This window comes from Pelophylax lessonae (assembly GCF_965119305.1).
Source record: "Pelophylax lessonae genome assembly, chromosome: 7".
In the NCBI taxonomy this organism is placed as follows: Eukaryota; Metazoa; Chordata; class Amphibia; order Anura; family Ranidae; genus Pelophylax; species Pelophylax lessonae.
In genome coordinates, this window is record NC_138774.1 from 35,750,028 (window position 1) to 35,776,781 (window position 26,754).

The following is a 26,754-nucleotide window of genomic DNA, read 5'->3' on the forward strand; positions in this document are numbered from 1 at the left end:
TGTTACTAAAATCTAAAGCAACTCTGCATACAAACCATCCGACTTTCTTCGTACGATTCACTGACCAAGTGTATTTTTCATAGCTACGTAACGGAAGTGATGTATATACGTCTGATCCCTGCGGATTATTTTACTGTTTTCGATCATGCGTGGTATTTGTCGATCAACTTTTAGCGTACGAATACTGTACTGACGAAACGATTTTCGTTCGAGAAGATGTCGTACGACAGAAGTTTTCCTGTTTGTCCCTTCGGATTTTGTTGGACCAACTGTCGTGATCAGCTGTCGAAAGCTGTGTACTAACTATCAGATTATCGTGAGATCAGGTCGAAAGCGAGTTTTGTCGTACGATAATCGGAACGTGTGTACGGGGCATAAGTCCCAGCAAGTCTTCCACCAATGTAAATCTGCCCTCCAAAAATACAATTCCTGCCTCCACTCTGCCAAGCAGACCTACTTTATCACTTTCATTAACACCCTCTCACGCATTCCTCTTCAACTCTATTCAAACCTTTAACTCTCTACTTCGTCCTTCAAAACCTCCACCCACTAACTCACTCCCTGCTCAGGAGATCGCAAATCACTTCATAAATAGGATTAATACAGTACGTGATAAGATCTCTACTGTACAGATATTTCCCCCACCTTACATTCCATGTCCACCTGTACGCTCAATACTTAGCTTGTTTAACCCTGCTACTATAGAATGCCACTAAACTTTTTACAAATGCCCACCTAACCACCTGCCACTCCTTTCCCTCTCAAATACTGCGGTCACCCTCTTGCTCTATTCTATACTCTTTAACTCACATCTTCAATCTCTCCCTCTACTGGCATTTTCCCCAACCCTTTAAAACATGCACTGTTCACCTCCATACTTAAAAAGCCCTCACTGGACCCCACTAATCCTACTAAGACCCAACCCAACTTCTCTCCCTTTTACCAACTAAGCTGACACCTCATTTAGAATAACCTTCTTTATCCCCTTCAGTTTGGATTTCTACCAAAATATTCCACATAAATTGGTCTCCTAAAACTCCCAAACAATTTACTAACAGCAAAAACGAATGGACTCTGTTCTCATCCTACCATTGCCACCGCACCTTTAGAGCCCATTCACACTAGCGCGGCACGACTCTGTACTACTTTGGGGGCGACTTGTGAAGTCCCGTGCACCGCGACTTCTTCGCGACTTGCATGGACTTCATATAATGAATGTCTATGCAAGTCGCTCCGAGGTCGCCCCGAAGTAGTACAGGACCCTTTTTCTAAGTCTAAGCGACTTGTGTCGCTCCTATTAGAACGGGTCCTGTAGCAGTTGAGGGACCGCGACTTGTCAGGCTGACAAGTCGCGGTAGTGTGAATGGGGGCTTTGTGTTACTTACAATTCTACTTCCTCCTCTCCTCTTCCTTTTTCCATCGGGATCCCCCAAGTTTCTGTTTTTGGACCTTCTTATTCTCGATCTACACATTCTCCTTGGATCAGCTTTTCATGGCTTCCTTTACGATTTCTATGCTGACGACACCCAAATTTATCTTTCTACCCCTTAGTTCACCCCATCAGCGTCCTCACACATCACTGATTTATTAACAGACATATCAATATAGATGTTACACCACTTCCTCAAACTCAGTCTATCAAAAACTGAGCTCATGATATTTCCTCCCCCATGTGCACCCTTCCCTGACTTCTCTGTCAAGATTCATGGCACAACTATCAGTCCGCCCCAAGATGCCAGGGTGCTAGGGGTAACCCTGGACTCTGAAATCTCCTTTCAACCCCACATCCAATTACTGTCCATATCTTGCCACTTCAACCTCCACAACATCTCCAGAATATGCCTCTTTTTATTCAAAGACACGACAAAGCTTCTACTTCACTCCCTGGTTATATCTCACCTCGACTACTGCAACTCTCCCCCTCTTTGGCCTACCGTTACATAGGCTATCTCTCCTTCAGTTCATCATTAATGATGCTGCCTGGCTCATCCACCTTACCAACTTTTCAGTGTCTTCTTCCCCTCTCTGCTGATCCCTCCATTGGCTTCCGCTCACCCCACAAATGCAATTCAAAATACTAATAATAACTTACAAAGCTATCCACAACTCTGCCCTAAGCTACATCACTAACCTGGTCTCAAAATACTAACCAACCTGCTCTTTTCGGTCCTCACAAGACCTCCTGCTCTCTAGCTCCCTCATCACCCTCTCCCGTGCTCTAGGACTTCTCCAGATCCTCTCCCATCCTCTGGAACATTTTACCCCAATCTGTACAACTATCTCCCACCTTTCGGCGGCCCCTAAACAAACCATCTCTTTGGAAAAGCTTATCCTGCTTCTAATACACTGTATTTTTACTGTCTTCATCAGCTCACCCCCACAGTTTTTACCTTTTGTATCACTTGACCCTCCCTCTTAGATTGTAAGCTCTAACGAGCAGTGCCCTCTGATTTTTCTTGTATTAAATTGTATTGCGCTGCTCAAACCATTGGCATTGCAGTTTATAAATCCTATATAATAATAATGAGCTTCACTCCCCTTGCACATTTTTTTCCCATACCCCCTTACCTTCTCTTCTGGATTGTCCTCAAAAAACATGCACACACCACCATCTTTTCTTCTTATGTCATCAGGGGCAGACTGTCGTCATCAGGTACTTGCAGTCGGCCCCCTAAGGACGTGCTATGGCACATGCGAATCAGCGGGTGCTGGCGGTCATCCATTGGCCGGCACCTGCTTATGGGCTTGTGCTGTGTCTAATCACAGCACAGGCTTCGTGTCGGCGGCCTACGCACCGCCTACCTGAAAGTCCTGGTTCACGTACTAGGTACGTGAACTGGCACAGGACAACCACTTGCCAACTGTATAATGGTGTTATGCGGTCGGCAAGTGGATAAAGGGAATGTTGTCTTTTTGTGATTTTATAAATGTTTGTTGGTTAAACTCAATGGACATGTGCTTTTTTCCAATCTGTCTAACTATGTACAAAAAGTAATGATAATGTAAAAAATGTTATTAGTATGGTATTGATTTTAGAAACCTTGTTTCTATGTATAGCTTGTAATTACATGTAGACATGGGGGCAGCAATATTTATACATTATATATGCAGGCTCTGCTTCCTGCCAAATGAACGTTCTTTACAGCTCCTTGTCAGCCAACTCAATAAAAACCATACACTCTCCGTGCGGCTGATTATTATTATTATTATTATTTTGTATCTCAACTTTTTTAAAAGAGAAGGAGAGTAAGAGCAAACGAGAGCCCCCTCTAGTGGTTCATGTAAAAATTACTGCGCACAAAGCAGAAGTAAACAGCCAGGGAATATGCTACATTTTGGGCCCCCATGGGCTGTTTGCCATAATTTGCATATTGTCATGTCATGGGACATGTCATAATTACCTGCTCTGTGCAATGGTTTTGCACAGAGCAGCCCTGATCCTCCTCTTCTGAGGCCCCCCTTCGACTCTGGGCTCCTCCTCTTTTTCATGTGCCACCATAGAAAGCCACTCCCTATAGTGACACACGTGCAGGCTTGAGCTGCGCTTTGTGTGTCCAGTGACACACAGTGTGGATTGGCTCCCCCCCAGGGCTTTGCTCCCATGTCACTGGAGTCCAGTGAGAAGAGATAGAGATTGAGATTAGGTTCAGGTAATTATTTGGGGGGGGAAGCTGACAACAAAAGGTTTTTTACCTTAATCATTTGCTGACTGCCCTATTGCAGTTTTACTGATATAGTGTCACAGCTGTGCGCCAGATCACATATTTATACATAATCTTGCACTTCCGCCTACAGGGGGTGTGCGCACGCCGCTGGGGGACGCTTCTGCTGTGATTATTTACAGCGGAAGCCGATCTGTGGGTATCGGGCACTCGATGTCCGCCGACACCCGCCCATCATTGGGTGGAAACTCAGAAGGAGCTCTGCCTATGTGAACATGGCAGAGTTCCGTTCTGACAGAGGAGAAGGGATGGATTTTGTGTTCTTTCAAAGCAGGGAATAAAATCCATCTCTTCCCCTAGTAAAATCAGCACACGTAGTAAACACAAACACTGGCTAGGAACACATTTAACCCTTTGATCGCCCCTGATGTTAACCCCTTCCCAGCCAGTGTCAGTCCAATGACAGTGCATATTTTTAGCACCGATCACTGCATTAGTGTCACTGGTTCCCACAAAGTGTCAAAAATGTCAGTAAGGGCCCGATTGTCCACCGCAATATTGCAGTCCCGCTATAAGCTGCTGATCGCCGCCATTACTAAAAAATAAATCAATAACAATTCTATAAATACAGTATCTCACAAAAGTGAGTATACCCCTCATATTTTTGTAAATATTTTATTATATATTTTCATTTGACAACACTGAAGAAATGACACTTTGCTACAGTGTAAAGTAGTGAGTGTACGGCTTGTATAACAGTGTAAATTTGCTGTCCCCTCAAAATAACTCAACACACAGCCATTAATGTCTAAACCACTGGCAACAAAAGGGAGTACACCCCTAAGTGAAAATGTCTAAATTGGGCCCAAAATGTCAATATTTTGTGTGCCCACCATTATTTTACAGCACTGCCTTGACCCTCTTGGGCATGGAGTTCACCAGAGCTTCACAGGTTGCCACTGGAGTCCTCTTCCACTCCTCCATGATGACATCACAGAGCTGGTGGGTGTTAGAGACCTTGTACTCCTCCACCTTCCATTTGAGGATGCCCCACAGATGCTCAATAGGGTTTAGGTCTGGAGACATGCTTGGCCAGTCCATCACCTGTACCCTCAGCTTCTTTAACAAGACCGTGGTCGTCTTGGAGGTGTGTTTGGGGTCGTTATCATGTTGGAATACTGCCCTGCAGCTCAGTCCCTGAAGGGAGGGGATCATGCTCTGCTTCAGTATGTCACAGTACATGTTGGCATTCGTGGTTCCCTCAATGAACTGTAGCTCCCCAGTGCCGGCAGAACTCATGCAGCCCCAGACTATGACACTCCCACCACCATGCTTGACTGTAGGCAAGACACACTTGTCTTTGTACTTCTCACCTGGTTGCCATCACACACGCTTGACACCATCTGAACCAAATAAGTTTATCTTGGTCTCATCAGACTACAGGACATGGTTCCAGTAATCCATGTCCTTAGTCTGCTTGTCTTCAGCAAACTGTTTGTTGGCTTTCTTGTGCATCATCTTTAGAAGAGGCTTCCTTCTGGGACGAAAGTCATTGTACACCATGGTCTGAGCACTGACAGGATGACCCCCCACCCCTTTAACCTCTGCAACAATGGTGGCAGCACTCATACGTGTATTTCCCAAAGACAACCTCTGGATATGATGCTGAGCACGTGCACTCAACTTCTTTGGTTGACCATGGCGAGGATTGTTCTGAGTGGAACCTGTCCTGTTAAACCGCTGTATGGTCTTAGCCACCGTGCTGCAGCTCAGTTTCAGGGTCTTGGGAATCTTCTTATAGCCTAGGCCATCTTTATGTAGAGCAACAATTATTTTTTCAGATCCTCAGAGAGTTCTTTGCCATGAGGTGCCATGTTGAACTTCCAGTGACCAGTATGAGAGAGTGAGAGCGATAACACCAAATCTAACACACCTGCCCCCCATTCACACCTGAGACCTTGTAACACTAATGAATCACATGACACCGGGGAGGGAAAATGGCTAGTTGGGCCCAATTTTGACATTTTCACTAAGGGGTGTACACACTTTTGTTGCCAGCGGTTTAGACCTTATTGGCTGTGTGTTGAGTTATTTTGAGGGGACAGCAAATTGATACTGTTATACAAGCTGTACACTCACTACTTTACATTGTAGCAAAGTGTGTTGTCAAAATATTTTCAAAAATGTGAGGGGTGTACTCACTTTTGTTAGATACTGTATATATCATAGTTTGTAGATGCTATAACTTTTGAGCAAACCAATCAATATACTCCTATTGGGATTTATTTTTTTACCAAAAACATGTAGCAGAATACACACTGGCCTAAATTTATGAAGAAATTAGATTTTTTAAAAAATTTGTATTGGATATCTTTTATAGCAGAAAGTAAAAAAAATATTATTATTTTTTGTTTTTTGTTTTTTTCAAAATTTTCGGTCTTTTTTTGTTTATAGGGCAAAAAATAAAAAACGCAGAGGTGATCAAATACCCCCAAAAGAAAGCTCTATTTGTGGGAAAAAATTACATCAATTTCACTTATGAAAAGCACTACTTGACCGCACTATTGTCAGTTAAAGTAACGCAGTGCCGTATCACAAAAAGTGGCCTGGTCATGATGGGGGGGGGGGGGGGGGGGGCTGATTGATTCATCTGAAGGTCAAGATTTACTTTATTTTAATTTTTTTATTGGATATGATTTATAGCAGAAAGTAAAAAATATTGTTTGTTTTTCAAAATTTTCAGTCTTTTTTTGTTTATAGCACCAAAAATTAAAAACCCAGTGGTGGTCAAATACCAGCAAAGAAAGCTCTATTCATGAGGAAAAAAAGACTTTAAATTTCATTTATGTGCAGTGTTGCATGACCGCGCAATTGTCAGTTAAAGTAACGCACTGCCAAAAAGCAAAAAATTGCCCAATCATGAAGGGGGGTAAATCTTCCAGAGGGAAAGTGGTTAAAGCAGAGCTCCACCTGAAAGAGGATGGGCCACCTTTTGGCTCCCTCCCCCCCCCCCCACCTCCACTGGCACATTTAGCACTTTTTGGGGGGTACTCTCTCCCACTTCCTATTAGGTCTGCGTCATGTCCAAACCCTCCTCCTCCTTCCCCCCACAGCCATCTGGGACCTGTGTGTGTCTCAGAAGATGATGGGACCATTCAGAAAGTGCAGCGCGACTCACGGATGCGCAGTAGGAAACCGGCCATGAACAAGGCTTTGTGCTGAAACATGTAAGCTGTTTTCATCCACCTATATGTAGCAATAAAGATTATTTATTTAACTGGATTCTGGAGTTTCCGTTGTTCTATCAGAATGCCGCTACCCAGATTGTGCAACGGAAGTGACGTTCAGACCAAAAAACATTTACTGCGCATGCGTGATGACGGGTTGCGGTAACCATGCTTTCCACAGCCCTATGCATTCCAAACACTTCATGATCTGACGGGTAGCGGTAATGTGATAGAACACTCACACGGACATCTTACTACACCCAGCTACGTCTTTCATTTCAGAGTAATTTTTAGCAATAAAGTGAGCGTATATAAATAAATAAATATAATATATTGATAAGGCTTACCTTTAGGTACTGTAAGGCCCCGTTCACACTGGGGCGATCCGACTTCCCGGGGCGACCTCCGAGGTCGCGGTGCGAGCAGGGCGCCGCGACCTCGGAGCGGCCGGCACGGACTTCATAACATTGAAGTCTATGACGGTCGCCTCCGGGTCGCCCCAAAGAAGCTCCGGACCCTTTTTCTAAGTCGGAGCGACTTGTGTCGCTCCTATTAGAACGGGTCCGCAACTTCTCTATGGAAGGCGACCTACGGCGACCTACGGCGACCTGTGAGGCGACCAGTGTGAACGGGGACTAAATATCTCCTAAACTTGCACCATTTATTAGATACAGTATTTACTTTTAATGGAGCCGATGAAGTCATCGGTGCATCCGCTCTGAAAGAATGTCCACCCGTTCCGTCCCTTCAGAGCCCTGTGCCATGAACGGCGGCTCCCCCCGCGCATGTGCGCGAGTGATATAATCGCGCCTCCGGCCAATCAGATGGCTGGAGGACGCGAACCAGGAAGCAGGACGGCCGAACATGTTGGCCATGTCACCAGTGAGCGGGCGGCACTGCGGGAGCTTTGTTCTAAGGTAAGTATTTCATAATGAGCTAGTATGCGAAGCATACTAGTTGATTATGCCTTTTTCTTACAGGGTTTTTTTTTTCTTTCATTTTTTTTTTCTGGGGGGGGGGGTTACAACCTCTTTAAGGCCTCTTGCACACGATACTTCTGTTTGAGCATCTCCTTTTTCAGCCGTAAATTTTGTCTTATTGAAATGTGCACATTTGCGCGCATTTTCGCGCATATTCATTCGTGCAAATTCACGTAAATTTGCGCCTCTGAATATGCAATTTTTTTTTCCAGATCAACAGTATGATCGTGTGCATTCATTTGATCGCATTTGCGCATATTTGCACGCAAATGCGCGCATTAGGTGTAAATTACTGTCCACAAATGCAGATTTTTCTATTTTGTTCTTACTGAAGAATACACGGCGCTCGTTTGCGCGCCTGTGTGCATAGGCACATTAGAATGAATGGGCTGTATTTTAGCTCATAAAAAAAAAAGCTGTACTGAGCATTTTTAAGCTGCAGTGTGCAAGGGGCCTAATGCTTTACTATCGGTTTCCCTTACTTGTGATGCTGGCGCCTGCACCCAAAGCTGATGGACAAATCAGCTAGAAGTGCTGACATCGTGGGATACCTAGACAGGTAAGTGCCCTTATATTAAATGTCAGCAACTACAGTATTTGTAGCTGCTGATTTTTAAATTTTTTTTTTTACAGGCTGGAACTCCCCTTTAATGCACACAGCATTAACCACTTGCCGACCGGTCACGTTGACCGTACTGCGGCAAAGTGGCTCGTTCCTGTCCAGCGGCGTAGACCTACGTCGCTGGACCCCTCCCCTTGTGGGCGGCGCGCGCGTGCCGCCGGAGTCTCGCTCCCGCTGTATTCAGTCACAGCGGGAGTCGGGCCAGGGGAGGAGCGGCGGCGATCGCCGCTGCTCTTCCCCGATCGCCGGAGATCGAGTGTGGAGATCCGCCCGCTTGTGTAAACAAAGCGGGCGGATCTCCTAAGTGACAGACAGGGTCAGATTGCATAGCTGAACATGCGATCTGTCCCTGTGTCACTCAGTCACCTCCCCCCACACACGTCAGTAAGCACCAGGCATACATTAACCCCTCCCTCTCCAATAAAATTAACCCCTTCCCTGCCAGTGTCATTTTACAGTAACAGTGCCTATTTATAGCACTGATTACTGTAGTAATGTCACTGGTACCCCCAAAAGTGTCAAAAATGTCAGTCAAGGGTCCGATCTGTCCGCCGCAATGTCACAGTCCCGCAAAAAAAAACGCAGATCGCCACCATTACTCGTTAAAAAAAAAAAAACTACAAAAATGACAGAAATCTTTCCCTTAGTTAGTAAACGCAATAACTTTTGTGCAAACCAATCAAAATACGCTTATTGTGATTTTTTTTTTTACCAAACATAGGTAGCAGAAAACAAATTGGCCAAAAATTTAAAAAAATGTTGATTTCTACATTTTTTTGGGGGGGAATTTCATATAAAAAAAAGTGAAAAATATTATTTTTTCAAAATTGTTGCTCTTTTTTTGTTTATAGCGCAAAAAGTAAAAATCGCACAGGTGATCAAATACCACCAAAAGAAAGCTCTGTTTGTGAGAAAAAAGGACGTAAATTTCGTTTGGGTACGGCGTCGCATGACCGCGCAATTGTCCGTTAAAATCGCACAGTGCCGAATGGCAAAAAGTGGCCTGGACGTAAGACAGCAAAATCCTCTGGTGGTAAAGTGGTTAAACTATGGCGTGATTGTACAACGTTTTTACAGTTAGGTTTTGAAAGAGGATGAAGCGTGCGGCCCTTCCTAAATAGTCCAATATATATCCGGTTGGCTCTCGCGTTCTTTAATGTTAGTAAATCTAAAGCAGATTGTAGTGTGTGATCATCTACAGTATATATATATATATTGTAGCTCATATGTAGTCCTTATTACTTTGTATTCATTGTACATTCACATATAGATACTTCATAGCACCATATGTTGAGTATTGCTTTTCCATGTTCTGGTGTCCTAATAGTCCTCCTATATCACACGCCATGTGCAGATCTAGCCAGAGCTCTGCTATTATATAATAAATAGAACGAAGTCCCTATGATATAAGAAATAAAAGGAGAACCCGTATAGACTTGGCGCAGTGCTGTGGGTGTGGAGTTAAAGGGTCAGTCAGTGAGAGGGAAGCCGAGGTCATAGGCGTCAGATCCTCTCTCTCCCCTCCCCAGGCAGAGAAGCTGAATGAGGCAGCTGATGGACGGGGGTATGTGGGAGGACTGCAAGCTGCTCTTGCAGATCCTGTCCTGTCATTGTAACTGCTAAGAACTATGAGCATTGCAGGGAGAGAGTGGGAGAGACACAGAGACAGGGAGGGGAGAGATACAGAGCACACACTGGGATGGCTGAGAATAGGAGCAAATAGGAAAAAAGAGGGGAGAGGTTAGGGGTACAGAAGAAAAAAAAAGACATAAACCAGGCTGAAGGCTTGGAGGCAAAATTGGAAGCCACTTATGACACAGAAGTGCTGGAAATGACCTATAAAGGGTTTTTATGGTAAACAGGATTTGGGAAAGAGGGATGCTCGCTGGGGGGGGAGTGAGGGAGTTAGTAGAGATTTACAATGGGAGTGGGTAAGGGGTAGCATATAGCTAGTCACAGTCAGCCCACTCCCATACCCGTCTATCTGCCCAGTCCGTGAGGATTGAACCATAATGGGTTCACCTAGGAATCATTATATGGCACTTTCTTCACCACCGGGTATTATTATCATTGTTATACAGGATTTTTATGCTAAACGGGATTTGGCAAAAGTGGGAGTCTCCCTGTGGGGGGAAAGCGAGGGAGTTAGTAGAGATTTGAAATGAGAGTGGGTAAGGGGTAGCATATAGCTAGCCACAATCAGCCCAGTCCCATACCCTTCTATCTGCCCAGTCGATGAGGATTGAACCATTAAGGGGTGCGCCTAGGAATCAATAAATGGCACTTTCTCCACTACCGGGAATTGTTACCATTATTGTACAGGGTTTAAATAGTGCCAACAGTTTGCACAGCGCTTTACAATCTAATGGGAGACAGTGCAGTTACAATACAATAAAACACAAAGTGATATTAAAGTCTTGTTTGTTTTTGTTTATTTTTGTTAAATAACAAACATGTTATAATTACCTGCTCTGTGTAATGATTTTGCACAGAGCAGCCCCGATCCTCCTCTTTTCAGTTCCCCGCCGGCGCTCCTGGCCCCTCCCTCCTGCCGAGTGCCCCCTACAGCAAGCACCCGAGCCGAGCCGCTGCTCTTTGTGTCCTTTCAGACACAGAGCCAAGGCCCCTCTCTCGCCTCATTGGCTCACTGACTTTGATTGACAGAAGCAGGAGCCAATGGTGCCCACTGCTGTCCCCGGACAGCCAAGGCTCTTGTGCAACATCACTGGATCGAGATTGGGCTCAGGTAAGTATAAGGGGGGGCTGAGGGGGGATGCTGCACACAGAAGGTTTTTTATCTTAATGCTTAGAATGCATTAGGATAAAAAACCTTCTGCCTTTAGAACCACTTTAAGAGCTTACAAATAAATAGGGTAAGTGCAAGTCGTAAAAAAGAATATAACTCTGGGGGATGAGTTCATGGAGGAAATAAAAGTTCAGTTAGTTGGAGGTGTGATAGGCTTCCCTGAAGTGATGAGTGTTCAAGGATCGCCTTAAGGCAGCCAGAGTAAGAAATAGCCTGACAGACTGAGGTAGAGAGTTCCAGAGGATGGGCGAGGCTCTGGAGAAGTCTTGAAGGTGAGCATGGGAGGAGGAGACTTGAGAGCTTAAAAGCAGAAGGTCTTGGGAGGAGCGTAGAGGACAGTTTGGGTGATATTTGGAGAAAAGATTGGTGATCTAGCTTAGGGCAGAGTTGTGAATGGCTTTGTATGTTGTTGTTAGTATTTTGAATTGAATTTGCTCGGCATTTAGAAGTCAATGGAGAGGGATTGACAGAGAGGGGTGGATAGACTGTGGAGAGGAAGGCCTATAAGAAGAGAGTTACACTTAGTACCCTGACGTGAGGGGAGGGACTGATAGTTGTATTATTGATCTTGATGGAAAAGTCATGGAGAAGGGCAGAGCGGCAATTAAGGATGTAAGTGAAAAAGAGTAGGACACCATAGTGGGTAAGCGTAAAATGGTGAGTGGGTGAGGGAAAGAGACTTCATGGAGGAAGTAAGTAATGGAGTATGCGAGGGAGGGAGTATAAGGAGGAAGGGTAGTATCTGAGGGGGTGGAATGAAGAAAGAGTAGGAATTAGGGTGTGGGAAAGACTAGGATTTCTCCTTGAGAGACATAAGGAAGAAATAAATTGGGTAAGGGGTAGAATAAGACCCTGTAGTGGCAAGAAGAATAGACAGTTAGTAAAGAAGAAATAGAGTGCTTGAGGAAAGCAGATGAGGAAGAGCGTAAGGAAGGAACTGAGTGAAGAAGAAAACACTGAGGAATAGAGTGAGTGAGGAAGTATTATGTATGGGTTAGGAAGAGGGTAGGAAAGTGTGACTGGGTGGAAGGAAGAGAGAAAGGAAGGAGCATAGAGGTGGAGAAGAAAGTCAGAAAGGAGCATATTGGGTGATGAGGGAGCTCAGAAGAAATAGAATGTATGAGTACCGACTAGGGAAGATGCGTAGTGGACCTAGGAGAAAGTAGGAAAGACAATGTTTGAGGAGAGGGTAGAAAAAGACATAGAGAGTAGAGAAGAAAAGTGGGAGAGGGAAAGAGTAAGGAAGGAGCACAGTGGGTGAAGGCGAGAGAATGGAAGAAATACAGTTGATGAGAAAGACAACAGGAATGGAAGATGATAGGGAAGAGTGGGGGAGGAGAGAGTAGAGAAAAAATAGAGTTAGTGAGGAGAGAATAGAGAAGTAATAGGGTGGGTGAGGAGAGTGAGGGAGGAACAGAGAGGGTGAAGGCAAGAGAAGAGAAGCAATAGAGGGAAATAAGAAGAGAGTAAGCAAAGACTAAGAGTGGGTAAGGAGAGAGTAAGGATGGAATAGAATACATGAGGGAGAGAGTAGAGAAAGAATAGAGGGAGCAAGTAAAAGAGTATAGAAGGAGTGCATGGGAAATAGAGTAAGGAAGATATGGAACAAGGTGATTCAAAAAGGTAAGAAAGTAATGGAATGGGTAAGGGGTGAGAATGTAGGGAAAGAATACAGTAGGTGAGGGAGGGTAAGGAATAAAGTAGGTAATTAGGAGATTAAGGAAGGAATACTGTGTAGTCTATGAGGAAAAAGCAAGGGAGAAATAGAACGTGTAAGGGAGTGAATGAGGAAGAGAGTAAGGGTGGCTGAGGGAGCAAATAAAGAAGGAAAGTAGTGGATGAGAGAAAGAAAGAAAGAGAAAGAAAGGAATAGTGTGGGTGAGGGAGAAAGTATGAGAGTAATAGAGTGGGTGAGGGAAAGAGTAAGTGAGGAATAAAGTGGGTGAGGGAGAGAGTATGAGAGTAATAGAGTGGGTGAGGGAGAGAGAGTAAGAAAGGAATAGAGTGGGTGAAGGAGAGAGTAAGAAAGGAATAGAGTGGGTGAGGGAGAGAGTAAGAGAGGATTAGATTGTGTGAGGGAGATTATGAGAGTAATAGAGTGGATGGGGAAAGTATGAGGGTAAGAGAGTGGGTGAGGGAGAGATTATGAGAGGAATAGCGTGGGTGAGGGAAAGAGTATGAGAGGTATAGAGTGGGTGAGGGAGAGAGTAAGAGAGGAATAGAGAGGGTGAGGGAGATGATGAGAGTAATAGAGTAATAGCGTGGGTGAGGGAGAGAGTGGGAGAGGGAGAAAGTAAGAGGGGAATAGAGTGGGTGAGGGAGAAATAGAGGAATAGAGTGGGTGAGGGAGAAAGTGAGAGAGGAATAGAGTGGGTGAGGGAGAGAGTGAGAGAGGAATAGAGTGGGTGAGGGAGAGAGGAATAGAGTAAAAGGGAGGGAGAGAGTAAGAGAGGAATAAGATAGGGTGAGGGAGAGAGTAAGAGAGGAATAGAGAGGGTGAGGGAGATGATGAGAGTAATAAAGTGGTGAGGGAGAGAGTGGCAGAGAGAGAAAGTAAGAGGGGAATAGAGTGGGTGAGGGAGACAGTAAGAGAGGAATAGAGTGGGTGAGGGAGAAATAGAGGAATAGAGTGGGTGAGGGAGAGAGTAAGAGAGGAATAGAGTGGGTGAAGGAGAGAGTAAGAAAGGAATAGAGTGGGTGAGGGAGAGAGTAAGAGAGGATTAGAGTGGGTGAGGGAGATTATGAGAGTAATAGAGGGGATGGGGAGAGTATGAGAGTAAGAGAGTGGGTGAGGGAGAGATTATGAGAGGAATAGCGTGGGTGAGGGAAAGAGTATGAGAGGTATAGAGTGGGTGAGGGAGAGAGTAAGAGAGGAATAGAGAGGGTGAGGGAGATGATGAGAGTAATAGAGTAATAGCGTGGGTGAGGGAGAGAGTGGGAGAGGGAGAAAGTAAGAGGGGAATAGAGTGGGTGAGGGAGAAATAGAGGAATAGAGTGGGTGAGGGAGAAAGTGAGAGAGGAATAGTGTGGGTGAGGGAGAGAGTGAGAGAGGAATAGAGTGTGTGAGGGAGAGAGTAAGAGAGGAATAGAGTAAAAGGGAGGGAGAGAGTAAGAGAGGAATAAGAGAGGGCGAGGGAGAGAGTAAGAGAGGAATAGAGAGGGTGAGGGAGATGATGAGAGTAATAAAGTGGGTGAGGGAGTGAGTGGCAGAAAGAGAAAGTAAGAGGGGAATAGAGTGGGTGAGGGAGACAGTAAGAGAGGAATAGAGTGGGTGAGGGAGAAATAGAGGAATAGAGTGGGTGAGGGAGAGAGTAAGAGAGGAATAGAGTGGGTGAAGGAGAGAGTAAGAAAGGAATAGAGTGGGTGAGGGAGAGAGGATTAGAGTGGGTGAGGGAGATTATGAGAGTAATAGAGTGGATGGGGAGAGTATGAGAGTAAGAGAGTGGGTGAGGGAGAGATTATGAGAGGAATAGAGTGGGTGAGGGAAAGAGTATGAGAGGTATAGAGTGGGTGAGGGAGAGAGTAAGAGAGGAATAGAGAGCGTGAGGGAGATGATGAGAGTAATAGAGTAAAAGCGTGGGTGAGGGAGAGAGTGGGAGAGGGAGAAAGTAAGAGGGGAATAGAGTGGATGAGGGAGAGAGTACGAGAGGAATAGAGTGGGTGAGGGAGAGAGTACGAGAGGAATAGAGTGGGTGAGGGAGAAATAAAGGAATAGAGTGGGTGAGGGAGAGAGTAAGAGAGGAATAGAGAGGGTGAGGGAGATGATGAGAGTAATAGAGTGGGTGAGGGAGAGAGTGGGAGAGGGAGAAAGTAAGAGGGGAATAGAGTGGGTGAGGGAGAGAGAGTAAGAGAGGAATAGAGCGGGTGAGGGAGAAATAGAGGAATAGAGTAGGTGAGGGAGAGAGTAAGAGAGGAATAGAGTGGGTGAGGGAGAGAGAGTAAGAGAGGAATAGAGTGGGTGAGGGAGAGAGTAAGAGAGGAATAGAGTGGGGGAGGGAGAGAGTAAGAGAGGGTGACGGAGAGAGTAATCGAGGGATAGAGAGGGTGAGGAAAGAAGTAAAGGAGGAATAGAGTCAGTGGGAAAGAAAATTAGGAATAAATAGAGTGGATGACTAAGACTGTAAGGAAAGAAGAGGATAGGGAAGCAATACAGTGGGCTAAAGGGAGAAGGTAAAGAGGGAATAGGGTGGGGCAGAGGGTAAGAAAGAATTAGAGTGGGTTATAAGATAGTAAGGAATGAATAGTGTAGGTTAGGAAGAGAGAAAGAAAGGAATAGAGCAGGTGAGACGAGAGGAGGGAAGAAATAAAGTGGTGGAGAGGAAAAGAGTAAGGAGGGAGCGAGTAGTAGAAGTAATAGTGTGGGCGACTAAGAGCCTAACAGCATGGATGGATGAATACCCCCTGCTGGGTTATTGTATTCTGACTGCTGTTGGTGGACAGAATTTTATTGGAAATGGGTGAATGGGTGAAGAAGAGAGTAGGAAAGAAATAGTGGATGAAAGTGGGCGAGTATGAACAGAATAAGGTGGGTGAGGGAGAGAGAGTAGAGAAGGAATGTAGTGGGCGAGGAGAGAGTAAGGATGGAATAGAATGGGTGAAGAAGAGAGTAGGAAAGAAATAGTGGATGAAAGTGAGCGAGTATGAACAGAATAAGGTGGGTGAGGGAGAGAGTAGAGCGGGAATATAATGGGCGAGGAGAGAGTAAGGATGGAAGAGAGTAGGAAAGAAATAGTGGATGAAAGTGGGCGAGTATGAACAGAATAAGGTGGGTGAGGTGAGAGTAAGGATGGAATAGAATGGGTGAAGAAGAGAGTGGGAAAGAAATAGTGGATGAAAGTGGGCGAGTATGAACAGAATAAGGTGGGTGAGGGAGAGAGTAGAGAGGGAATATAATGGGCGAGGAGAGAGTAAGGATGAAATAGAATGGGTGAAGAAGAGAGTAGGAAAGAAATAGTGGATGAAAGTGGGCGAGTATGAACAGAATAAGGTGGGTGAGGGAGAGAGTAGAGAGGGAATATAATGGGCGAGGAGAGAGTAAGGATGAAATAGAATGGGTGAAGAAGAGAGTAGGAAAGAAATAGTGGATGAAAGTGGGCGAGTATGAACAGAATAAGGTGGGTGAGGGAGAGAGTAGAGAAGGAATAAAGTGGGTGAGGAGAGAGTAAGAATGGAATAGAATGGGTGAAGAAGAGAGTAGGAAAGAAATAGTGGATGAAAGTGGGCGAGTATGAACAGAATAAGGTGGGTGAGGGAGAGAGTAGAGAGGGAATATAATGGGCGAGGAGAGAGTAAGGATGAAATAGAATGGGTGAAGAAGAGAGTAGGAAAGAAATAGTGGATGAAAGTGGGCGAGTATGAACAGAATAAGGTGGGTGAGGGAGAGAGTAGAGAGGGAATATAATGGGCGAGGAGAGAGTAAGGATGAAATAGAATGGGTGAAGAAGAGAGTAGGAAAGAAATAGTGGATGAAAGTGGGCGAGTATGAACAGAATAAGGTGGGTGAGGGAGAGTGTAGAGAAGGAATATAGTGGGTGAGGAGAGAGTATGGAATAGAATGGGTGAAGAAGAGAGTAGGAAAGAAATAGTGGATGAAAGTGAGCGAGTATGAACAGAATAAGGTGGGTGAGGGAGAGAGTAGAGAGGGAATATAATGGGCGAGGAGAGAGTAAGGATGAAATAGAATGGGTGAAGAAGAGAGTAGGAAAGAAATAGTGGATGAAAGTGGGCGAGTATGAACAGAATAAGGTGGGTGAGGGAGAGAGTAGAGAGGGAATATAATGGGCGAGGAGAGAGTAAGGATGAAATAGAATGGGTGAAGAAGAGAGTAGGAAAGAAATAGTGGATGAAAGTGGGCGAGTATGAACAGAATAAGGTGGGTGAGGGAGAGAGTAGAGAAGGAATAAAGTGGGTGAGGAGAGAGTAAGAATGGAATAGAATGGGTGAAGAAGAGAGTAGGAAAGAAATAGTGGATGAAAGTGGGCAAGTATGAACAGAATAAGGTGGGCGAGGGAGAGAGTTGGGAAGGAATAGAGTGAGGAAGAGTGAAAGAAAAGGAAATGAATGGGTGATAAGCAAGAGAATAAGCAAGGAACAGAGTTGCTAAGATAAAGAGCAAAGAAGGAGAAGAATGGGTGAGGGAGAGGATAAATAAGGAATAAAGTGGGTGAGTGAGAGGATAAAGAAGGAAAAGAGTGGGTGAGTAGCGAGCAAGGACAGAAAAGAGTGGGTGAGGGAAAGAGCAGAGAAGGAATAGAGTGAGGAAGAGTGTAAGAAAGGAAAGGAAAGGGATAATGAAGAGAGTAAGGAAGGGATTTAGTTGGGGAGATAAAGAGCAAAGACAGGGAGATGATAAAGAAGGAATAAAATGGATGAGGGAAAGGATAAATCAGAAATAAAATGGGTGAGGGCGAGGGAAAAGAAGGAATAGAGTGGGTGAGTAGAGAGCGCAGAGGGAAAAGAGTGGGTGAGGGAGAGAGTAGAAAAGGAAAAGAGTGGGAGATAAAGAGAGTAGGGAAAGAAAAGAATGGGTGAGGGAGTAAAATGGCAAAAAGGAGATCTAGAATGAAGCAGTACGTCTCTGTATTCACAGCCACTGCTTTTACTTGTACAGGATAATTATTGTAATTAACCCATCAGCCGAAAAGTCTCGATCTGTTTCACCAATCAGAGGCAAAGAAAAAAGCCAGCGGCATTAACCTCTTTTTTGCCAGGCTGAACCACAGGGCACATAGGGACAGTTCCAGGGAGGGCAGACATATAGAGGGTGTAGTCAGAGGGCTTTCTAGTCATGCTGGAGGAGGGTGATAGGACTCTGCACGTGATGGAACGTTCTACACACTGTGTATGAGCAGATTTATGCAAAATTCTGATCTGTGAATGATCCAGTGGAAGACTGCACACATTGCATTTGGAAACAGTTCTTGGAGTATGTCTGTGAAGTGTGATCATGTAGTACTTCACCATTTTACACACCCTGCTTTTCAAAAAAATGTATGTTGTGGCAATGCACCATTTGTTGGATTTCTGTAATTGATATTTTATTGAAGTTCAGAGTTTTGTCCGTTCTCACTGCTGCATGTTTCTATGTGGATAGATGGGTAGAAGTGTGTGTCTCTCTCTCTATATATATATATATATATATATATATATATAGATACTATATTGTCAAAAGTATTGGGACACCTGCCTTTACACACACATGAAATATAAATGGCATTCCAGTCTTAGTCAGTAAGGTTCAATATTGAGTTGGCCCACCCTTTGCAGATATAGCAGCTTTAACTCTTCTGGGAAGGCTGTCCACAAGGTTTAGGAGTGTCTATGGGAATGTTTGACCATTCTTCCAGAAGTGCATTTGTGAGGTCAGGCACTGATTTTGGAGAAGACATCAGTCTCATCAGATGTGCTCCCAAAAGTGTTCTATGGGGATGAGGTCAGGGCTGTATGCAGGCCAGTTAAGCTCCTCCATCCCAAACTCGCCCATCCATGTCTTTATGGACCTTGCTTTGTGCACTGGTGCTCGGTCATGTTGGAACAGGAAGGGGCCATCCCCAGCCTTCCCAGAAGAGCTGAAGCTGTTATAGCTGCAAAGGGTGGGCCAACTCAATATTGAACCACGCGCACTAAGACTGGGATGTCATTAAAGTTCATGTGTGTGTATAAAGGCAGGTGTCCCAATACTTTTGACAATATAGTATTCATATAATTTTCATTTAGGGCTGCCCTTCTTAAAGGATAAAGGTTATCTCAGTGGATATTAGGCAGCACATTTCCCCAATATACAGATGACCACTAGAAAGAACATTTACCAATCCTTAAACATAGGGTGTTGATGTCAGCAAATATTACAACACCAGGTAGCGCTACATAGGAATAAAATATCATATAACAATAAAGGTACTTATTAAAACAATAAGAGTCCCAAAAAATTAGTTCATCAATAAGTGAACAACGTCGAACTTATAGAAGTGAATGTCCGTGAAGACCACCCTGTGAGGTATATCCAACTAGGTCAAGCAAGTGATCCGTCACCACACCGTGTGTAGCCGCTCCCTATGGAAACGCACTCACCAGAGATTGGATGGTAACAAGGCACATAATTCCCACAGGATCCAGATCAGCCTCATCCAGCAAAGATCCTCTGGATCCTGTGGGAATTATGTGCCTTGTTACCATCCAATCTCTGGTGAGTGCGTTTCCATAGGGAGCGGCTACACATGGTGTGGTGACGGAACACTTACTTGTCCTATTTGGATATACCTCACAGGGTGGTCTTCACGGACATTCACTTCTATAAGTTCGATGTTGTTCACTTATTGATGGACTAATTTTATTGGGACTAGTATTGTTTGAATAAGTTCCTTTATTATTATATGATATTTTATTCCTATGTAGCGCGGCCTGGTGTTGTAATATTTTCTGACGTCAACACCTTATGTTTATTTCAATTTTTATTTTTTATTGGTGGCTGCTTTTTGTTTATTAGGCTCCTTTCACACGGCCGCTCCGTGTGAAAGGTCCGCTGCAGGTTTTTTTTTTTTTTTCCACGGTGCGGATGACATTTCTGTCATCCGCTCCGTGTGCCCGCATATCATCCATCCGTTTGCGGATGATATGCGGACCTAATGTAAGTATATGGCACTGCGGATGTCAGCTGATGACACCGCTGACATCCGATTTTCCTTCCTTTTCGTTTTTTACACGGATAGAAAAATGGGGTTCTGTTCCGTTCCAAAAAACGGAACAGAACTGAAAGGAGGAAAATCGGATGTCAGCGGATGGTATTCCGCTGACATCCGCAGTGCCATTCACTTACATTGATGTCCGCAAATCATCCGCAAAAAAATAGGATGATTTGCGGACACACGGAAAGCAGCGGAGCGGCCGTGTGAAAGGACCCTTAGAGTGGAGATCTCTTATATTTTATAAGTTGTTTCCCTTTTATATCATTTACCAATCCTTACAGTATCTACAGTAGATTTGGTTATCTAAATGTACAGTAGCAAGCAATTGAAACATTAAACGTGGAACAACACTGCATCTGAGCACCACAAACCAGAAATGCAGTTTAATTAATTTTTAATATTCAAAGTAAACATCCCCATCCAACCATGCTTTATTTTGCTGAGAAATTACTTTGAAAAACACCCCCTACAATTTTTACCTGCAGCCATCTTGAGTAAGGGCAAATGATTCATGTAACATGTATTTCCTGGAATCCATCTGCCCTTAGCTCAGGAGTGAAGGCAGGAGGCTGTGCTTAGCTGAGAAAAACCTCCTCCCCTCCTAAAGACTCCTTGTATAAATGACATCATTTGTCTGGGCCAGAAACCAGGAAGTAACTAAGGAGATGTAAAAAAAAGTTTAAAACAAGTAAATCTAATATTACTTCCTATCTAATTACTAATTCTAGCAGCATAGGGTTTAAAAATAGTCAATGTTGATTGAGAGAGTTAATATCCGCTTTAAAGTCTTACAATAATAACCCAAAATATGAACTGAAATTACATTAGGGGTCTGATATATAAAACTGCACCTCAACTCACTCAAACCCTCTATTGTATTCTGTATGATAATGTGTCTGATGCTGATCAATGTTTCTGATGTAATGGGGGGTCATGTCTGTCTGTCATTGCCTAGGTCACTCTGACCAACCATCACAGTCTATGGTCAATCATTCTGTACTGTCCTAGTCTTTGTCTGTCCATCAATGGCCGTGTAATGCTGGCCATACACTAGCCGAAAAATCGTTCGAAAATCTGTCATTTGGTTTGTTCGTTCGTTTTTTGTCCAGTTAAAGCGAAGTTCCAGCCACAAAAAAAAAATTTCAATGAAAATACCCCCGGGACAGTCAGGGCTAGCACATTCCACAATGGATACCCTCTGTATTGTCCCGGGTCGCACTTACCTTTTAGAAGAAATACTTACCTTGAAAATTTCTTCTCCAGCGCTGCCATCTCGGATGTGGGCAGCTGAAGCCAGCGCATCCTCTTCTGCGTCCTCTTCTCCCAGAATGCGCCTGCACCGGCCCCGCTCGTCACTTCCGGTGCGCACGCATCATCCCTCCACAGCTTCTGGGCATGCCCAGAAGCTGTTTAGCAGGGAATGAGGCGCCGCCCCAGAAGTGACGAGCGGGGCCGGTGCAGGCGCATTGATTCCTGGGAGCGATGACGTTCAGCTCCCAGGAATCAATGCAAAGAGGAAGTGACGGCGCGGGCCGCGGCTGCAGAGGGAGGAAGTGGAAGAAAGGTGAGTATATTTTTCTGCAATAACATTTAAAAAAAAAAAAATCGTAACTATCCATTTCTTTTTCAGGTGACTAGAAGCAAGCGGATGGCCCAAAATCGACTTTGTCGATTTTGTGGCCGGAACTCCGCTTTAATTGGAAAAAATAGAAAATAGTTTTTAACTTTTCAGAGCCGAAAAATCGAAGGAACAGTTTGGAAAATTCTGCCAAACGAGCGATAAATTGAAAGGTTAATGTGTTTCTCAGCCGGACTGTTTGCACTAGGCATATGTGACAAACTGAACGAAAAACGTCCATTGAAAGATTTATCATTCAAAATGCGGTCATTACATGATGGCACGATCGTCTGCTCTCACCGCCGATTTTTCGTTTTTTGAAAATGAGTTCGAACGATTTTTCGGCTAGTGTATGGCCAGCTTAAGTGTTGTATATTACAAATATTAAAATTCACCTTGCAATAAATGATTGCATTATAAATTAATTTTTGTTGTGAAAACGTTATCCACATTATAATAACTATATACATTGTAAGAGCTTTCTTTTTTTTTTGCTAACTTTATTACAGATCCTTGCTTACTACTCTTCTGTAGATATGGAGGTAGGCCATTCCAGCGTTTTTGCTAAAATATTTAAAATTGAGTGCTAAGTAAAAGGTTATTGATTATAATCACATGATTAGTCCCATTGCTTTAATAGGAAACACTGCACGTCATACATTGCATCAGATATTTAACTCAGGAAAATTGAAATGCTCAGTGCAGTAAATCTAAGGACATTGCCGGGGATGCCATATTGTATGCAACCGGCTGCCTAATGTTTGACCTCAAATAGGAGGATGAACATTTTGGGAAGTTCCCATTTGTTGCAATGTTTGCAAGAAAATTATTTTTTTGGCAGTTATGGCAAGTCATGGCTGCCTAAAGATTGAAATATATGTAAAGACTGAGAAAAATATTTTTAAATGGTTTATTTTATTTTATTTTTTTAAATGAATGGTAATAAACACGCTTTGTGAACTTTGCTACCTGATTTGTAAAAATGTTTCCAAATTTGTAAGATTTTTGATAATCCAGATATCCCTGCCAGATAGCACAGCCAGATTGTAAACTGCTTTTTTGCCTGCTTTCTGACCAAAAAGTAGCATAACCCAAATTCAATTATTTGTCTGACAACAATGCTCTAAAGCATGGGTGTCCAACCTTTTGGCTTCTCTGGGCCACATTGAGTGTAAAGAAATTTTCTCGGGCCGCATATAAAATTTATACTATAGTTAAGGTATATAAGCAGGGCTGTCTTTAACACAGGGCAAAAGGGGCAGCTGCCCTGGGCCCAGTCATTGTTGGGGGGTCCAAAGCAGCTGCCCCTTGAGCCCACACTGCCTGCAAATAGGTAATAAGTGGATTTTGGAGGGCCAAAGAAAATATTTGCCCAGGGTCCAATCAATATCAAAGACGGCCCTGTATATAAGTATTAAAATGCCGCCGCGCCCTTCCCGCACTGCTGCACTCCCCCAGCACTAATTTAACACAACTAGTGGATGATCCCCTCCGAGGCAGCCTCTGCCTACAGTTAGTTGGAAGCCGCTGTGGCCGTGCCTCTGACTCGACTTCCTTCCTCCCCAGCAAAAAAAAAAAATTGTCAGGGGGCAGTGGGCCGCATTGCCTGCGGTTCCGGGCCGCATGCGGCCCCCAGGCCGTAGGTTGGACATGCCTGCTCTAAAGCCTAATTTTTCAGCTGTCTGTCTTTATAATTTTTTGCTGCACAGAAGATTTCAGTAAGCCAATATAACAACATAATTGACATATTTATATTTTTGCATTTCAAGAATATCTAACTTCATTACATTGCCATTTTTTTTTTTGTGCTTGGCGTTCAGTTTTATTGGGGAATGTAAGGTATGTTGGTCATCTGAGACAATATGAAGCACGTTTCACAGACTCACCAGAAAAGTGTCCCCAAAAAAAAAAAATGTTGATAACTGTGGATCAATGTTTTACAGCAGATGCCTGTAACTATATAGAGTCTTTTTGTTTTCTGCATAGGTTCATCCGCTGTTAGTCCGCGAAAGAAGAAGCGACTCATCCAGAACCAAATTCCTAAGACGCACGGTCAGCGTCCCCGTGGAGGGGAAGCATCCTGACGAACACGGTACTAAATAATCTTTTATATGTTGTGTGTAACAAGCTATAATTGTGGCTCGGTGACTCGGAGTGAAACAACATGTAACAGTACAATGACCCTGCAACATAGAAGGCTGGAACTTGGCCATATACAGTACATGGCTCATTGTAAATAGGAATTTGATGCCTCGTTTCCACTAAGCGGTACGGTTCAGTACCGTACGCAATTTTTGCCGTTTCCATTGTCAAAAGTTGTGAACCCTAATTCCAAAATGTACCGTACCACTTTTTTGGGACCCTTTCGTTGGCGTACCAATCACAATCATACCGTACCAACAGGGTGGAGCTACACTCTGCAGAATGTTGATTGGTTGACAGAGAATCGTCGCCTATCACCACCCCTATCAAGTGACGTCAATCACTACTTTCCGGCTACAGCACGCCTATCATGTAAGGGTACCGTTGGCAGTGGAAACGCAAGCCTGATCAAGATGTACCTTTCCGAACCATACTGAACTGTACCGAACCATAGCGCTCAGTGGAGACAAGGCATAAGTTATTCTCAGGGGTCATTTACATCGTAAAAGTATTGGATTGAGAATGAGGGTAATTGGGAATTAAATGAAATGCATGATCGAATCGCAAGTTGGCCACAATTTGAGATTGCTGTTTGATTTATTACCTTTGACCACCCAACAAGTCCAATTTAAAATTACACACTTTTGATGGAACTGGAAAAAGGGTACAACACTGACTGTTGATCTATGCTGTCATGACCAGTGGCGGAAAGACTTACTTCGAATATCGCAATAGGCAAAAAAAGCTTCGAAAGGCAATTTTTTTTTTTATTGGATAGTGAGAAACAAATGGAGGCCACCCCCAAATAGTCAAAAAAAAAAAATGGAAAAATGGACCATCTTGGTACCCAAGGACTACATTAAAAAATAATTTAAAATACATACACTATATTACCAAAAGTATTGAGATACTTGCCTTTACACGCACATAAACTTTAATGGCATCCCAGTCTTAGTGCATAGGGTTCAATATTGAGTTGGTCCAACCTTACTCTCACTGCTGCATGTTTCTATGTGGATAGATGGGTATATGTGTGTGTGTGTGTGTGTGTGTGTGTGTGTGTATATATATATATATATATATATATATATATATAAAACCAAAAAAGAGAGCGGCACTCACGGGTCTTGAAAGAGGAACGCACAAAGATGGTTTAATCAACTTTTCGACGAGGCACAAGCTCGTCTTCCTCAGCTTGTGTCTCGTCGAAACATCAATCAAACCATCTTTGTGCATTCGTCTTTCAAGACCCATGAGTTCCACTCTCTTTTTTGGTTTATATGCGCTGCAGTCTCTGCTGTGCACCCGGGCCCATTTTTTAATCCCTGATTCGTGTGCGGTGGCAGCCATTGGATATAGTATGTATGTCTATATATTTATATATATTTATTTATTTATATATATATATATATATATATATATATATATATATATATATATATATATATAATTTATTTTGTCAGAAGTATTGGGACACCTGCCTTTACACGCACATGAACTTCAATGGCATCCCGGTATTTTTCTTTTTTTTTCCAAAACGTTTTATTGAAGCATATTAGTCCGTAGAGTTCAATATTGAGGTGGCCCACTCTTTGCAACTATAACAGCTTTAACTCTTCTGGGAAGGCTGCCCACAAGGTTTAGGAGTGTCTATGGGAATGTTTGGCCATTCTTCCAGAAGCACATTTGTGAGGTCAGGCACTGATGTTGGCAAAAAATGCCTGGCTCTCAGTCTCTGCTCTAATTTACACCAAAGGTGTTCTATTGGGTTGAGGTCAGGACTCTGTGCAGTCCAGTCAAGTTCCTCCACCCCAAACTCGCTCATCCATGTGTTTATGAACCTTGCTTTGTGCACTGGTCCAAATAATTTGGTGGATGGGGGATTATGATGTGGGGTTGTTTTTTCAGGGGTTGTGCTTGGCCCCTTAGTTCCAGTAAAGGGAACTCTTAAAGTGTCAACATTCCAAGACATTTTGGACAATATCCTGCTCCCAACTTTGTGGGAACAGTTTAGGGATGGCCCCTTCCTGTTCCAACATGACTGCGCATCAGTGCACAAAGCAAGGTCTATAAAGACATGGATGGGCAAGTTTGGGATAGAAGAACTTGACTGGCCCACACATAGTCCTGTCCTCAACCCAATATAACCCCTTTGTGATTATATGGAGCGGAGACTAGGAGCCAGGCCTTCTCATCCACCTTTAGTGCTGGACCTCACAAACACACTTCTGGAAGGATGGTGAAACATTCCAATAAACACACTCCTAAACCCTGTGGACAGCCTTCCCAGAAGAGTTGAAGCTGTTATAGCTGCAAAGTGTGGGCCAACTCAATATTGAACCCTACTGACTAAGACTGGGATGCCATTAAAGTTCATGTGTGTGTAAAGGCAGGCGTCCCAATACTTTTGACAATATAGTGTATATATTTTATTGATACATCATCTAAAAATTATTTATATACAGATACGATAGTAAAAATTGCATACATCTTATCGACACACTTGATTATGTAACTCTCTGCACGGTACAATAAACAGGGTGTGATATACATTAATTCTCGTGATATAACTAATGTCCTCTACGTGTTTCGTGGACAATTCTGCTTCTTCCAGAGGAATAGGCTGCTGCAGCCATCTGCCAGGAGCATAGCCTGCACTTGACTTTCTTTAGGACCTTTATCCCAGTCCTTGGGTCTTCCTTATATAGGCACTGTTTATATCTTCCTCTGGATAGGAAGGCAGAGGCTGTGGCCCGCAATATGTATACTCAGGCTAGTTCGGCACTAAGACCAGTATTCACCATTGCCCTGGTGTCGCAAACTCTGACTGAGTGGGCTAAGCTTTTATGCCTTGACCTGGAAGGAGAACCGCTCCTCCCTGCCTTTGCTGAGCTGGCACACCAGCGGGTCAAGGGGCTGCAGTTTATCTGCGATGCCTCTTTAGATGCGGCTCCCTTAGTGGCTCGGCTCTCTGTTTCGGGAACAGTCCTTCGGCGTGTATTTTGGCTCAAAT

General features: G+C 43.8%; 1 protein-coding gene across 12 annotated transcripts in view; it reads left to right on the plus strand.

Annotated features, from left to right (window-relative positions):
• SYNGAP1 (synaptic Ras GTPase activating protein 1) overlaps positions 1 to 26,754 on the plus strand; it is a 643,453-nt gene that overhangs the window by 143,545 nt on the left and 473,154 nt on the right. For 8 of the 12 annotated variants that reach the window (XM_082263688.1, XM_082263695.1, XM_082263697.1 and 5 more), the window contains exons 3-4: positions 22,109 to 22,141; positions 23,586 to 23,691. In XM_082263688.1, the coding sequence (XP_082119814.1) occupies positions 22,109 to 22,141; positions 23,586 to 23,691 (139 nt within the window). The remainder of the gene's footprint in view (positions 1 to 22,108; positions 22,142 to 23,585; positions 23,692 to 26,754) is intronic. The other 4 variants (XM_082263694.1, XM_082263698.1, XM_082263699.1 and 1 more) reach the window with 1 other exon arrangement.